Source organism: Urocitellus parryii, chromosome 3 (genome assembly GCF_045843805.1).
Source record: "Urocitellus parryii isolate mUroPar1 chromosome 3, mUroPar1.hap1, whole genome shotgun sequence".
Taxonomy (NCBI): domain Eukaryota; kingdom Metazoa; phylum Chordata; class Mammalia; order Rodentia; family Sciuridae; genus Urocitellus; species Urocitellus parryii.
In genome coordinates this window covers 72,112,907-72,130,157 of record NC_135533.1, presented here as the reverse complement: position 1 = coordinate 72,130,157, position 17,251 = coordinate 72,112,907, and the positions used below count along the sequence as shown (strand labels likewise).

The 17,251-nt window shown below is 36.9% G+C and overlaps 1 protein-coding gene across 1 annotated transcript in view; it reads right to left on the bottom strand.

The window, feature by feature from the left end:
- The window catches only part of C3H7orf78 (chromosome 3 C7orf78 homolog), a 37,900-nt gene extending 20,851 nt beyond the window's left edge, over positions 1-17,049 (bottom strand). Inside the window, 5 exon segments of the mRNA XM_077796434.1 lie at positions 965-998; positions 13,619-13,760; positions 15,343-15,642; positions 15,644-15,748; positions 17,044-17,049. Coding sequence (XP_077652560.1) covers positions 965-998; positions 13,619-13,760; positions 15,343-15,642; positions 15,644-15,748; positions 17,044-17,049 — 587 coding nt within the window.
- Positions 17,050-17,251: the final 202 nt, after the last annotated feature.

Sequence of the window (17,251 nt, the reverse complement as noted above, 5' to 3'; positions counted from 1 at the left end):
AGATGTTTTGGGCATGACTGTTATCAATTGTCTGCAAGGATATAATCAGAAGTCACAGGGTTTTATGTTAAGGTGGATCCCTATTGAATTTCTGCTTTGAGCAGTTCATCATTAATGTTCTCAGTGAGCCTTCAGTTATGCTGCTATTCATCTGGCTCTGATGAAAAGACCTAGACTTAAAAAATTTAAGTGCAAGCATTTTCCCTAAAAGTTTCATTCCATACCTTGTAGGATGGCTTTTCAATTCTAAGTGCAATGAACAAGAATCTTTAAAGTTTAACATTCGTGGCAGTTGCAAAATGAGTGGAGCTGCCTACTACTCCACAGAAATGTTAATTTAGAAATCAAAGTTAGTTTTTATCTAGAAATCCTTGTTGGTTCTCTTCCACTGCTAGTGGATGACTTTGATCTTCATGACACCTAAGAAAAGAAATCAATAATCATGTCTATGCTTTGTGCAGCCCTCAGATGATGCCAGTAAAGTAATTCACTGAAGAACTATTTAATGAGCATCTACTACACAGCAGCTACTCTACTTGGCATTGGGACACAATAGCAAATACATGACAAAATCTCTGCCTTCATGGAGTATCTCAGTTAGTAGCAGGACCCCAGTGATTGAAGAAGAGTAAATGAGGAAAGTGATTGGAGATAAGCACAGATAAATAACCAGGATCATGTAACAAAGGACCATGGAGGTCACTAGAAGAACGTTGGCTGAAGATGTGCGGACAATCAAGCATCTGGGGGAGAGGAATGACATGATAGAAAACTGCATGTTAAAAGGATCAGACAGCTGTGCTATAGTGTTGTGAATTGACTGAAATAGGCATCAGTCTCCAGTGAGCCACAGTAATTCAGGCAAGAGATGACGGGATTTATACCACTGTATTTACTAGGCTATGAAAAACAGTTGGGTTCATGAGATAAAGAACAGAGACAAGGATGGCTCTGTCTTATTTACTTTTTGTCTGAATTCACTGCAGAGTTGCTATTTACTGAAAAAAGATTATGAGAGGACTGAGAGTGATATAAGGGTTAAGTTTTGGATCTGGTAAATTTGAGAGGACTAGTACACTTCACAGGGAGGTGGGGAATAGGTTGTCATCGATGAGAGTCTAACAGTCTAAGTTCAAGAGAGATTCATAGTTCAGGGATAGATGTATATATTAGGAAGTCTGAGGCATGAAGATGACATTTAAAGCATTATAGGTGAGACTACTAAAAGGGAATGTGTGAGATAGAAAAAAGATGAGGGCAAGAACTAAGTCTGGGGGCATTCCAATCTTTATACTCACACATCCCAAGTAAATTCCAATCCAGAATTTGCAACATTTGTTTTTCTAAAGAATATAATTATTTTTATGGATCACCTATTAAAATTCCAGAGAACTGAAATGTGCTGAACATCCTTTGAGAAATGATATCATTCCTTGCCTCATCTTTCCACTTAATTTTTCTTATGTAATTTTTCTTAATTTTTCCTATTTCAGGGGCTAGGGTTGTGGCTTAGCAATCGAGTGCTTGCCTAGAATGTGTGAGGCACTGATTCTCAGCACTACATATAAATAAATGAATAAAATAAAGGTCCATCAACATCTAAATTTTTTTTTTGAAAAAACCCTATTTGACTTTATTTCAACTAGTTTTCACAGTGAATGAAATTAGAAAGGAAATAGGACAACCAATTCAATAAAACTGACAGTGGCTTTCAGCTCTGTCTTCCCCTTTTTTTCTATTTAAAGTGATAATTATGAAATCGTCATCAGAAACAAAGAAGAAATTTGAAGTCCTTTGTTTTCTTTCCCTCAATAATTTTTAACGACTTTTAGAAAATGGTTTCAATATGTTAAAAGAGGAACTTTCCACACCACTGGGAAATATCAATACTCAAAGTTTCTGATTTTTCAAGGACAGTGAGTGCCTCTTACTTGGAGATTTCTTCCCTTTAATATATTGGAGTGTCTCAAACAAGCTTCTAAAATTGTATTAGGAAAAAAAATGAAAAATAAATATTCAGATGTTGACTTCATGCCATAAGCATACCAAGTAAAGGTATATTAAAAAGAATTGTTTCAGTCTCTGCCACTTTGTATACATAAACACAAAGCTCATATATATAACTCTTGATTTTTTTTAATAAATAAACCCAATTACAAACAACTCTACATTCCTGAAATAAAATATTTGTCCATGAACTACCTAAACCTTACAGAAACTTTTCTGTATCACAAATGAACCTTTCCATTTGTTGTCTTTGGATAATATTCCACTGGGAAAATACCCAATTGTATTTGAAGTACTTTTAATATGGTTGTCACACTGCTCTATATTTTTTAAGCAAAACAGTTTTGAACATGCCACACAATAAAACTCATTATTCCATTTAATTATTAAGCATCAATAAAAATACATTAATTAAATTTTAAAATATTTTTTACCTATAACCAATCATTACCCCCCACACGCACACAGTTTAATAGTCATCCTTTAAGAGAATAAATGTTACATGCAGAGAATTCTTGTTTCTTTGATGGATGCAAACAGAACATAAGCTTCTGCCTTAGAGAAGCTTAGTGGTCAAAACTAGTAAGCATTTTTTTCTTGTTGTTTATCTGCCTCTTCTTCACTGAATCTGAAACTAGAGTATCTCTAACTTTCGGTCTTAACTGAAAACAACTTTTGTCAGCATTTCCATTTGATAGTTTCAAGATCTAAATTTCACAAGCTAAATCAAAACCCAGATGACAGTATTCTCATCCATGTTGTAACAAGAGAATTTCAAATTTCGCAACTCTAGTCTGAAAACATCTGTTGTTTTAGAACTTTCTTGGGCTTCTGGGAGAGTGCAGATTTCCCTGGAATCCAGAATAGTGTCATAATTCCTCAATGTTCTCATTAGGAAATGCACAGATGATCCTTCAGGGGAGATTTCAGGACACCCTCTGTTGTTTTGCCCCATCAACCATCCAACTGAACAAGAGAAATTTGAGAACAGAATTTGCTGAATCAGCTTCAGTGAAGGGGGAGTCTTACCAAAAGTTCACTCCTGGGACTGGAATGAATCTTCCCTGCAAATGCTAGATGTCCCGCACTCAATCCTCATATGTCATTATAGAGACCCCTAAAGCCAAACTCATAAAGGCATGCTAACAAAAAGGAATAGTTGAGCAGGATTACAACCATGACACACGGAATATGAATTACACTGTTAGCCTGTCATATTTATTCTTGGTTACTTATCAGAAAGTATGTGCATGAACTGAGTATTACAGTACATTATGAGTGTTTTGGAATACCATCTTGAGTAGATGCTGTTAACATTAATTTTCTAACAAGGACTTCAGTTTCCTAGTTTATAAAATTATCATGAGGATGTTGATGATACCTAACTATTCACTGCATGGTCCACAGAGAACTGAGTGAAGTTATTATGGCTGTGCAAGTGGTTGTATACTGTTGAGTTTGATGTGTAAAAGTCAATTAAAAGATGCTAAACATCCAGAACTCCTAAATACATCCTGACTCACAGTTACACATCTCCTTCTCCATCAGTACTAGAGGGTTGAGAGTGCAGAGAAGTGTTACAAGGAGGCTTCTCACCTAAGTGAAGGGAGGTGGGAGATACTTTAGGAGGAATACAAGGTGTCAAGAGAATGTGGAAATGGAATGCTTCCTGTTTCTTGAAATGAGATGGCCCCAAAGCTAACACTAGAAGATAGGTACACTGGTGTTCCATAGAGAAGCTGATAGAGACATGCCTCTAGAGGGCTTTCTAAAAGGACAGTAAGGTGGACCTTCTACTCTCATCTTCTTTTTCATCCAAATTAAATAAGTAAACAATTGAAACTTTAAAAACTGTTTTGTTTTGTTTTGTTTTTTTTAAGTAGGCACCGTTATCCTTGGGGAAGACCCCTTAAAAATGGAGATCCCCAGAAAGCCAGTTCATGAGTACTTAATATAAACAATCATAAAGATTTATATTTAGCTGTAAGAGAAGAAGGCAGCAGGATCGGCTCTAGATGTATGCTTGCTGAGCTGCAGAAAATGCAGAGGCTGCTTATGGTGTCCCTCAGCACAAGGTGTTATGAGAGTTCCTAGTGGGTGGGTATGTTTCCAAAGATTTTGATCATAGAGAGTGTTGCCTACTTCTAAGACCTTAGAAGATGGAAAGATCTCCTGTGCTCTTGGATAGGCAGAATTAGCATTGTCAAAATGGCCATACTACCAAAAGTGGACAGATTTAATGCAATTCCTATTAAACTCCCAATGACATTCTTCATAGTAATAGAAAAAGCAATCGTGAAATTCATTTGGAAAAATAAAAGACCAGAATAGCCAAAGAAATCCTTAGCAAGAAAAGTGAAGCAGGAGGCATCACAATACCAGACCTTAAACTACACTACAGAGCCATAGTAACAACAACAAAAGCCTAACATTGGCACCAAAACAGATATGTAGACCAATGGTACAGAATAAAAGACACAGAGACAAACCCAGATAAATACAGTTATCTCATATTAGACAAAAGCACTAAAAACATACATTCGAGAAAAGATAGCCTCTTCAACAAATGGTGTTAGGAAAACAGGAAATCCATATGTAGCACAATTAAATTAAAACCTTATTTCTCATCCTATACAAAAATCAACAAAGTGGATCAAGGACTTAGGCACTAGAGCAGAGATCCTGCACTTACTAAAAGAAAAAGTAGGCCTAAATCTTCACTATATTGGTTTAGGAACTAACTTCCTTAACAAGATTCCTAAAGTGCAAGAAGTAAAATCAAGAATCAATAAATGTGATAGGTTCACACTATAAAGCTTCTTCTCAGCAAAAGAAACAATCAGTGAGGTGAATAGAGAGCCTACAGAATGGGAGCAAATTTTTGCCACATGCACATCAGATAGAGCACTAATCTCCAGGGTATTCAAAGAACATAAAAAACTCAACACCCCCCCAAAAAAATTATAATAACACAATCAATCAATAAATGAGCTAAGGAATTGAACAGACACTTTCACAAAAGATGAAATACAATTGATCAACAAACATATGAAAAAGTGTTCAACATCTCCAGCAATTAGAGAAATGCAAATCAAAACTACTCTTAAGATTTCATCTCACTCCATTTGGAATGGCAATCATCAAGAATACAAGCAATAGGGCTGGGGTTGTGGCTGAGTGGTAGAGCACTCCTCTAGTATGTGCGAGGCCCTGGGTCTGATCCTCAGCACCACATAAAAATAAACAAAATAAAGGTATTGTGTTCAACTACTTCTAAAAAAATAAATGTTTTTTTTAAAAGAATACAAGCAACACACCTGTCAAAAATCATTTGACCATGTATTTAAGGATTTACCCCTGGGATCTTTTTGTCTATTCTACTGGTCTGACTTTATGTTAGCTGAACACTGTATCGGTTACTAAAGCTTTGTAGTAAGTTTTAAAATTTGGAATATGAGTTCTCCAACTTCATTCTTCTTTTTCACCCTTGGATATTTGGAGTTCCTCAAAATTCCATGTGAATTTTAGGATGCATTTATCTATTTGTGTAAAAAGTATCATTGGAATTTTGACAGGGATTGCACTGGATTTTTAGATCATTTTGGAGAACAGTGACATTTTAATAATATCAAATCTTCCAATCCATGAACATGGGATGTGTTTCCATTAATTTATGTCTTTTTTTAAGTTTAAAATACATATTTTCCAACTCAAAAAAAAAGAATACAAGCAACAATAAATGTTGGTATGGATGTGGGGAAAAAAGTACACTAGTACACTCATACAATGCTGGTGGGACTGCAAATTGGTGCAACCACTATGGAAAGCAGTATGGAGATTCCTCAGAAAACTTGTGATGGACATCATTATCCAAAGTACATGTATTGGTGTGAACATAATTTATATACAACCAGAGATATGAAAATTTGTGCTGTATATGTTTAATAAAAATTGTAATGCATTCTGCTGTCATTTGTTTTTTTAAAAAATCAATTAAATTTTTTTTAAAAAAAAGAAAAGAAAACTTGGAATGGAACCACCATTGACCAGTTATCCCACTCTTCAGTTTATATCCAAAGGATTTAAAACCAACACACTACAGTGACACAGCCACATTAATGTTTATAGCAGCTCAATTCACAATAGATAAACAATGGAACCAACCTAGTTCCCTTCAACAGGTGAATGGATAAAGAAACTGTGGTATATATACACAGTAAAATATTACTCGGCCTTAAAAAAAAAGAATGAAATTATGGCATTTGCCAGTAAATGTATGGAATTGGAGAATATCATGCCAAGCAAAATAAGCCAATCCCAAAGAACCAAAGGCCAAATGTTTTCTCTGATATCCAGATGCTAATTCACAATAAGGCAGGAGGTGGTAAGAATAGAGGTACTTTGGATTAGACAGAGGGGAGTGAAGGGAGGGGAGGGGTTATGGAGGTAGGAATGATAGTAGAATGAATCAGACATTATTACCCTATGTGCATATACGATTACTCAACCTTTGTAACTCTACATCATGTACAACCAGGGAGACTGAGAAGTTATACTCCATTTTATGGATGATGTGTCAAAATGCATTCTGCTGTCATGTATAACTAAAAACAACAAATTAAATTTTTTTTTTAAAAGAGAATGTTGCCTGCTTCTTAAGCGGAGATTCAAAGAGAGGTGGCTGACTATCAGGAAAAGGAGAAAGAAAATATGGGACCATTCATGCTCTTGCCTTTGACGTGCTGTATGGAGTGTCCCACGAACATCATGCATTCATGAGATAACTGGACTCCAGCCATGTCATGGGTAATCCTACCAAGAACGCAGCCTGCAAGGGCCTTGGGTCAGACCTGTAGGAGCAGTGGGCTGAAGCAGGGACTGAAGGTGAAATACTGGAGGTTTGTCCTCCTCAGAAGACTGTGAAGAATGAAGCCTCAGTTCAGGACAGAGAAGAATGTACAAAAATGTTCTCCACAAGCCACTCACTCACTGGACATCCGCCACAGAGGATGTCAGTGGCTAATTACCTCAGCCTCTCTTACCTGAGACTTTGCCCCTTCTCCTCTCATTTCTGCTCACCAGTACTTTGAAGATAAAAAGGCAAATCAAGAAGCAATGAAGAGTGATGAAGAGAAAGCACAGAAAGAGAAGAAGAGACTATGTCCCCTTCCCCATTATAAATCTCTGAGCTTTGGAGCATGGTTTTGTTGAGGAAAGTGAAGAATTTCTGAACTTAATGTGAGGTTAAAGTGTTAATTTATAGTGATGAGGCTTTATTTATTTTTGAAATTTAAAGAAATTAAAAGAAAACTTCCAATTTAAAAAAAAAAATGTATTGGCAAGCACAATGGCCCCTGTCTGTGATCCCAGCTACTTGGGAGGCTGAAGCAGGAGGATTCCAAGTTCAAGGCCATCTTGGGCAACTTGATGAGACCCTGACTCAAAAATAAAAAGGGAGGTAGATGTAGCTCAGTGGCAAATCACTCCTAGTTTCAATATCCAGTACCAAAAAAAAATTAAGTTTTACATATATGCAGAACAGTGCACAAATATGAAATTAGTATTTTTGTAGTATCACAAAGTGATTCCATCTGTGTTACTATTTCCCAGGTCAGGAAACTCCACTGTTAAGCACTATGTCTTGTTACACTGCAGGAGTCTCTTGTATACTGTGTCTCTTTCTGAACCATTTTCTCCTGTGTTTGAATCTTATTTTGTTCATCATGGCCCTGGGAGCAATAGGCCATATACTATGTATGTACCCTAGGTGTGTAGTAGGCTAAAGTGAGTAGATTCGTACAAATACACTCTGTGATATCCACACAAGGAAATCATCTAACTATGTATTTCTCAGAATGTATCCTCGTGGTTCAGCAACACAATTATATTATCATTAATAATCATCATCAAGCATTTAATCTATGAGATGTGAGAGACTATGCCAGCAGTTTATATATGTTATCTCCTATAATTATCCAATATCCTAAGAATATAGGCTCAGAAATTTTAAGCAAACCATCCAAGATCACACAATTATAGGTGATTTATTAAGAATTTGAACCCATTTGGCTAAACCCAAGTCCAAACTTTACCCACTACATTATTGTACCCTTCCACAAGAAGAAAGAGGTGTGAGCAATTATAAGGCACGATGCACAGATGCTTCTTGCTGTGTCTAAGAATAAAACGTTATCACCATTGTATAGGTGAAGAACTGAGGGAGGTACTGTGAGTAGTCACATGGCCAGGCAGGGAGTCAGGGTAGGCTTTCCATCTTTGGGTAGCATTGTGCTGTCTCCTCCTGGTGTCTTAACGTGAGCTTCCAAGAAGCAGGTGCCAAACAAGGATTCTAGCGAAACCAGAGGTGATTCTCCAAAGTAAAAATGCTTTGAGGTGAGACAGGAAGGCAGAAAGCCAATATGGTACAAATAACTACTGGGGAAACGGAAGTTTAGCCCCCAGGGAACTCTGGGGAACTGTGTGAAATAATAACTTAGTTGTTGCTCGAGGGCTGCTGCTGGGAGAGCTTCTATCCCAGGCTTCTGATCTGCCTTGGGCAGCATCACCTGTCAGAGAAGACCTCAGGCAGGGAGAGGTAGATTCTGGCTGTTGGAAGATAGGCAGGAATTTTCTGCAGTGATAAATATTGAGAGTATGCGGGTAGCACCAACGGTTTCTAAGAAAACTGGAATTGTGATATTGATACTGGTAGTTTTCCAGAATTCATCAAAACCTAGGAAAAATAATAATTCTTTGATCAAAGATCCACTTCAAATATTTTGAACATCATGGAAATACTTCATTTAAAGTTCCTATGATATTAGAGCTTTTATAACACAGAGTTCATTCTATTTAAAACAGTATCTGAAGCTGGGCGCAGTGGCACATGCCTGTAATCCCAGTGGCTCAGGAGGCTGAGGCAGGAGGATGGAGAATTCAAAGCCAGCCTCAGCAGCAGTGAGGTGCTAATCAATTCAGTGAGACCCTGTCTCTAAATAAAATATAAAATAGGGCTGGGGGTGTGACTCAGTTGTTGAGTGACCCTGAGTTCAATCCCAGGTACACCCCCACACACACACACAAAAAAAAAAAAAACACAAAACAGGATCATGTACTTCTGCATATCTTCATGAACTGTTTTTCCACCAGATCCAAAAACAACACTGTTCAATCAGGCCACCTTCTGTGCCTCTGAAAGAAGATGGTACAAAGGAAGTTGGTGAAAGCAAACCTTAACCCTAATTATCATTTCTTTTTTAAAATTGCTATTTAATAATCTGTGTTTTAAAAGCTTATCTGTATGCCAAATCCATATCTTGCTTTGCCTAGACATTAAGGCTTACAAACCAGTCATATTTGTCTAGGGTGGACTCTGAGCCACGGTAAATATGTATGTTCCCAGCATTTTTTAACAAGTGTTCCATGGAGTCTTCTTATCAGGTCTTCTTATTTGAGTGCAATTCACTAAGCTGATCACAGACTCCCAAATGAAGGGGGAGGACATTTGGAAAAAATATACCTCACAATATTCAGGCCTCAATCCACCATGCCACCTATCTTGGTAATCAGAAAACCCAAATTCTAGATAATCAATAGTTCACATTTCAAGAGAAAGGTGAACTCTACATTCTATATTTTTACAGATAGGAATACTGTTACCAGAGGAGTTTCAGAGTGGGGGAACCTCAACTCAGAACAATTGGGGTCTTTAGCATATGTGACAAAAAAGAATTTCAACATGCACCAGAGACACAGATTTATCTAGGAGGCAGATACACATTCCAGGGAGAATGCAGACCATCTCCAGAGGGAGAGAACAACAATCCCTTGATGTGGGGTGTTGATATTTATAAAGGGACAGTTAGCTAGGGCTAGACTAGAGATGGAGGCAGGGTAGAGTTATACAATTTCATGCAGTGGTTTTTTTCTTTCTTTTTTTTTTTTTTTTTTGGCAAGCATATAAGCTGTGTTGCTGCTGAGTTGCTTGTTTTGCATTTCAAAAGTTTGTGGGCATTGCCTGCGTTCCAACAGTTCATGAGCCCTATTTTTGGGGGGAGGGAGGGTAGAGATTTAACCCAGAGTACTTTACCACTGAGATACTTATCAGCCCTTTTTATTTTTTATTTTGAGACAGGGCCTCACTAAGTTGCTTAGGACCTCACTGAATTGCTGAGGATGGCCCTGAACTTGCAATCCTCCTGTCTCAGCCTCCTAATTGCTGGGATTACAGGTATGAGCCACCACACCCAGCTCTGAGCACTTTTCTTTTGAAACTCAGTATATCTTTCTTCTTCTGTATCCCCAAATTCCTATCTTCATACCTTTTACTATATATACAACAACTGATTTAAAACGCCTTCTCTAGCCCAGTGCAATGGTGCACTCCAGTAATCCCAGCTACTCTGGAAGCTGAGGCAGGAAGATCCCAATTTCAGGATCAGCCTGGGCAACTTGGTAAAACCCTATCTCAAAATATAAAATGTAAAGGGCTGGGATGTAGCTCAGCAGTTGAGCACCTCTAGGTTCAATCCCCAGTTTCATAAAGGTAAAAAAAAAAAAAAAACCTCTTCTATAAAACATTGTGGATGACAATGTTGGAGACATTTTCCAACAGCCACAAAGAAAGAGTCAAACCCTTCAGGTACAAAGCAGATTTAATGGGCCAAGGGACTTTTGTTAAAATTAATTTTGAATCTCAAGTGCATTCATGAAACCTCTGTACTGTTGTTTGCCTATTATCTTTTGATAATGCACATCCATGTAGCTAGACATTTGAAGACAATCATTGTTCCGACATCGCTCATGTATGTATCAATTTTGGAAATCAGAACCCAGGCATGGTAAAATGATGGACAATTTACATATGCAAATATAAATGAAACTTTGCTTATCGTTTATGCCAGTTCTCCTGGAATTAGTATTGTCATTCAAGTTCTACTTCTAATCCCAACACTGTCACCCTTTATTTTTCTGGAAGTCTCTTTCTAAGGTGTTTCCTGCTCAGTAGGATTTTGTGATTTTAATAACTATTCCATATTCTACCTTATGTTTTACTCAGCTGATTCCTGAGGTCAAGGACTGGGCTAATAAAGTATCCTTGGCAATTTCTGTTATTAGCAAATTTATTGTTTATAATAGTGAGTTACACAGAGTACATACAAGGAAAGTTGATATGCTGTATTTTAATTACTCATCTAGAAAGACATAAAAATAATCCATGCTATTATTTATAAATTATAATTGTATGCTTATAAAATTGTTTGCTTTTCCTTTTGAAAAGAAGAAAATAAAATTCAACCATATCCCACCATCCAGAGATAACCACTCTTAACATCTGCTATGGTTTGGATATGATTTGAGGGTGTCTTTCAAAGATTCATGTAAGTTTTGTCCCCAGGGTGGTGGTGTTGAATCAGTGGAACCCTTAAGAGGTGAGACCTAATAAGAGGTAAGCAGGTCATTGGGATGCACCTACAGAAGGAATTAATGTAGTTCTCTCAGGGCACCAGTTATTCTCACAAGAGCAAGCCTATCCCCTGAAACTGTATGACTTCCTGTCTTGTTATGTGATCTTTCTTCCACATGGGCTCCCACGATTATGCTATCTACCATGTTGTGATGCAACCAAGAGTTCCTTTACCAGAAGTCAAACTGACAGGGCCACCTGATCTTAGATTTTCAACCTCCAAAATTATGAGTTCAATAGACCTCTTTTCATCATAAAGCATCCAGTCTTAAGTACTTAGCTACAGCAACAGAAAACAGATTAATGCAACACCTTACTGTTCGTTGCAATTGAGATATAATACATAAACATAGCATGCATATATTCTACACCCTTATCTAAAATAAATGCTGTAAAATACAAATTAACCAGATAAATACTATTCAAATGAAACCATAATAATAATAATAGCATGTACATATATATATGTCTATATTTAATATGTGCTTTATAATATATTAATAACTAAGTGCTTTACATATGGTATTAGCAGATTTGTGGCTTACAATAATTTTATGATGTAGATTTGGTTATTATCATCTCCATTTAGAATAGGGAAACCAAGAGATGGAACACTTAGGTAATTTGGAGCAATAAATACAAGATTCAAGGCTGCACAGCTTAGCTCCAGAGTTTGACCTTTTTATTTTTTAAAAATATTTTTGTAGTTGTAGACACACAGAATGTCTTTATTTTATTTGTTTATTTTAATGTGGTGCCAGGGATCGAACCCAGTGCCTCACATATGCTAGGCAAGCACTCTACCACTGAGCCACAAACCGGACCCCCAGAGTTTGTCCTTTTAAGTATCATGTTCTTAACTTGTAAGTAGAAAAACAAATGGATTGTTGTTATACTTTAAAGTACATTTGTTAATTTAAGGGTTTTTTTCCTTTTTTGCAATGCAGGGGATCAAATCCAGAGCCTCACGCATGTTAGGCAAGCACTTTATTTATCATTGAGCCTCATTTCCAGCCCATTTTAAAAGGACATTTTTAATTTATCACTTAATTTGAGGTAATGAATTTTTAAAAACATCTTTTTAGTTACATATCGTTGCAAGTATTACTATTTATATATAATACGGATAGGGATATTGCAAAAAAAAATAAACTAATTTCATAACAACTTACTTGTATTTCAGAGTCATGGCTTAAATTTTAATCCAGAAAAGTTCCTTTCATAAGTTATCATAAGGTTTGGTAAATCAGATTGGTGCTAGATATGCAAAAGGAAAAGAATGCACTATTACTAATAAATATTATTTCTTATTACAGTTGGAATTTGATTTTTTTCCCAATATTAACTATTTCAATGGAGAAATTCATTTTCAAGGATTTGTTAGCATTTAAAACCTATATATGAAAATTGAAAGATAATCTAAAATTCAAATACTGTCTAGGCAATTGATTTTATGACAGAGAGAACTTCATTTACCCTTGTGTGAATAGACCAGAAATTATATCTTAAACAGTATGAAATCAAGAAAATATGTTTGAAATTTGACAATCCTAAATGCACATAGAGTTACATGTTCTTTTTTCTGGAGGTGAACCTATTTCAGGGACATAGTTAAAATACTGAACCGAGCTAAATAATTTGCCAAGCCTGGCATAGAGTAACTTTTCTTTTTAGTAAGTTGTAAAAAACAAAGTAAGGGTTTTGGGGATGGCTTAAGGAAAAAAATTAAACTGAAATAGAATGCATATAGTCCAGAAACTGATTAAATAAAATACCATAAATGTATATATTCGAAAGCTGAATCGATGTGGCACAGAATGTCGAACACAATAGTACCAAGCAGAAGTTCAATAGGGCTTTCTTCTTAATGAGGACAGAGTGACTCTCAGTCCTCCCATAGGCATACAGAAAGATATTACAAGTTCCAAAGAAGGAGACTGTCTAGTACAAGATTTTGCACTCCTGAAAGTCAAATACAGTAAGGCCAAGTTCATAGCAATACTTAGTTGAGGCTCAATTTATAACAATACTGACATCTAGTGGTAACACAATTTATAACTCTGTGCCTCCAACTCCCTCTTATGAGAGGAAACAGATGAGTTCAGTTAAAATTAAAATGTGTCTCATTCCTTGAGCTTTACTTACCTGTCTTGTAATTCCAGCTAGAACTACTGAAATATTTTACTATGCCAAGCCATGCAGGAGGCCTCTGTAGCTGTGATTCCATGGGGACAAGCTCTTGCACAAGCTGGAGGCAGACCTTGACATCATCCACATGGTGCTGGTCCTGCAGGATTTCAAGATGCTGGAGTTAAGGGGTCATAGAAGCTTCCACTGAGGTTTCAAAGGAGGGCCTGGGAGACCAGGCAAAAGTGTAGCAGGGTTGGAGGCCTTGTAAGCTGCCCCTTAGAGGGCAATACAGGATGTTCTGTAGAGTGACCGTGTATTCTGACAGTGAAGATGAAGCTGGAATGGAGACCCCAGGAATTAAGGGATTTCAGCAAATGCTGACTATTTGACAAGAAAATCTACTGGCCACAGAAAAAGCCAGGCTAGAGAGTCCATGTGGGACACAGGCATCTAGGTCAAAGGTGCAAGGCTGCCTAAGTCCTTGGGAGAACACATCTTGACACCATGTATTCTAGATTCTGTACACAGGGTCACAGTCTTGCTTTGACCCTATCTTTCTTTCCTATGTTCCCATGCCTCCCTTTTGGAATGGGAATGTCTACTCTGTGCTATGTTATATAGGATATTTATAACTTGCTTTTGATTTTTACAAGTACTCACAGCAAAGAGTTGGCCTTGAATTTCAGATAAGACTTGGACTTTGGGGCAATGCCGAAATTCTCAGAGATGAGCTGAATGCCAGGGGCAGAATGCGATGGTTTGGATATGAGGTATCCCTCAAGATCTTCCCTTAATGCAGAAGTATTCAGAGGTAAAATGATCACATTGTGATAGCTGTGACCTAATCAATCCATCTTAGTTGAAATAGGCTGACTGAGCAGTAACTGGAGGCAGATGGGGTGTGACTGGAGGTGGAGGGTCACAAGGGGTGTGTCCTAGAAGGGTTGTTCTTCCTAAAACCCCTTCCTTACTTCCACTCTTTCTCTCTGTTTCCTGACCCTGCCATGAGCAGAGCAGGTCCTCTGCTGGACCCTATCCTATGGTATGTTCTCTCATGTTGGGCCCAGAGCAATAGAATTGGCCATCTGTGGACTAAGATCTCTGAAATCAGGAGCCCCAAATAAACTTTTCTTCCTCTAAGTTGTTCTTGTCAGGAATTTTGGTTGCAGTGACACAAAAGCTGACTAAAACATTCATATTCTAATGGAATTATATTTGACCTAATTTGCATCTCTAAATTTCCTTCCACCCTTTTAAATTATAAGTCTAATTTTGTCCCTATCTTCTTTAAATTATTAATCACCAGAAAGATACATTAAAGCAAGGGGATGTCCCTTTTGGGGCAATTTTCATTTATATCTGCTTATTTCATGAATTTATTCTATTTTATTAGATTATAAACTCCTGGCAACTGATATCTGTTTTCTAGTCAAATCTAAATCCAAACAGTTTTCACACCTAAGAAAAGTTATGCCAGAAAGTGGCCAAACACCTGGCATATAAAACTCCATCAGAAACAACAACCAGGATCGTACGTCTCTCTTATGTCATTTATTGCTGAATCTGAACTTTATCATTCCATAGAAATAAAGGTACAACATTATAAACATAATATATATGTGATATACACATACTTTTTTGCTTATGTAATAAGTATCCTAATTAAGAAATGAATACAAAGACCATATATTTCCCCTTATTTGCTTTAAGATTTTTTAGAATCAAATACTCCTTTGTACTTGTATGAAGTCACATGGTTTTGGATTGAAGTAAGAAGTTCTCCAATATTTTCCACTTCCCACAAATACTACCTTTGCTTTCACTACCTTTGCTTTATGTAAATTCAGACATGGAAGTGTAGTTATAATAAACAGGCGATAATAGTTTAAGCACTGTTTTTTTTTTTTCCTTCCTTTAATGGTCCTTGATGGTTTTTCTGGAAATCTTTAAGATTACAGTTTCAATCTAATATGAGGAGGCTTTATTTCCCATATGTTGACTTGAATTTTAGATTGTGGAAGTTGTAGAACATTCTTTTTCCTGTTTGGAGTTGAGGGCTTAATGTGGAGGATACTGCTCTGAATTATCCTTGCCTCTCTGAGACTCATGGCACATCACGTGGAGGACATTTTCACATGGAGGAATCTGCAATAGGAGTGGAAATCAGTGATATTTGCCACTACAGCAATAGTGACAACAATTTCTTTCCCAGCCAGGGCAATCTGTGAAAAAAATTTATGAAGCAGAGAAAAAAACTTCAAAAATGACAGGGAGTGTGTGTGGAAAGGAAGGAAAGACGCATCATTGCTCCAAGTATTTATTCAGGATCTTTGTCACAGCAGACACTGTGCTAGGAACTAGGAATTCAAAAACAATGATTGTTGGGGACTACAAATCAAGTCAAGATGGCGCCTGGCAGTTTGCCAGGAGAAGTGGTTTGTGAAGCAACGCCAGCAAGCCATTAAGATGGTGAGGATTCCTTATTGGCTGATTGCTGTATCTAGATGAGGTTAATTGAGTCAAACTGTGTGTAATCAGTTAGGTATATATACCTCTGCTGTCCTGCAATAAAGCGGCTCCAGCTACCTTGAGTTCCTGCTCAGTTTCTGCTGAGTTTTCCCTACAATAAGGCAGTTCCCGCTTCAACCTTCAAGTTGCTTGTCACCTCCAGGTTATTTTGCCCAGCCAGACTGCGGCAAATGACTTAAAATCCATGTAGCTGAGACACAACTTGTGACATAGACATGAACAAAAGCAAATGCTGCAAAATGGTAGATATTACTACAGTGTTATGAGAAGCGAGTAGAGTGGGCAGCCAGCTCCATCAGGAAAATAGAAGTGATGTCAAAAGTTGTAAATCAGAATTATCTTAGAGTATAAATAGAGACATTATAGATGGTAAAGAGAGGAAATAATATTTTACCAAATAATTTTTCACATGAAAAAGTATGAACAATATGTCATAAACTATTTCTAGGATATCTATGGCTGCTTAAACCACCATGAGTACCTTATAGCTACTGCTATGGTACATAAGAATCAGATTTGCTTTTTGGTAACCAGCTAACCAGTGACCAGAATATTGCTGGCACACTTCCAGGATTTAATGACTTTGTCAATATGTTACTGGACAACGTCAATGAATTTAAAATCTCTTTGGGAAAAATAATAATTACAAATTAGAATATATATGGTGAAACAGACAATTCTGTGTTTGGGGGAATAAAGACCTGGGCATGAATTTCCATCTTGTGTTGTTTTATAACATCACAATATAGGATCTTAGATATTCTAAATGCCAATATTCAATAAGTTAAAGTTATGAATGAAGGAAAACCATATGGAAGATATATTGATAATGTCAACTTTTAAAATTAATAATTAATATTTTGCAGAATAAAATGATGAATTATTTTCCAAATACTATTTATAATAGTCACCTTCATGTTATTACAGTGAAAAACCTGAAGCAATTAACTTTTAAGAGAATAGGTTTATTTAACCCACGGTTTTCAAGGTTCAAAGAAAGAGAGACAGCACCTGCATTGGCTCAGTTCTAGAGAGGGCAGTGGAAGGTGGCACATCATGGTGGGAGGAGTGTATGTAGAAGCAAAACAATCACATCTCTAACCAGAGCAGAGAGAGCAG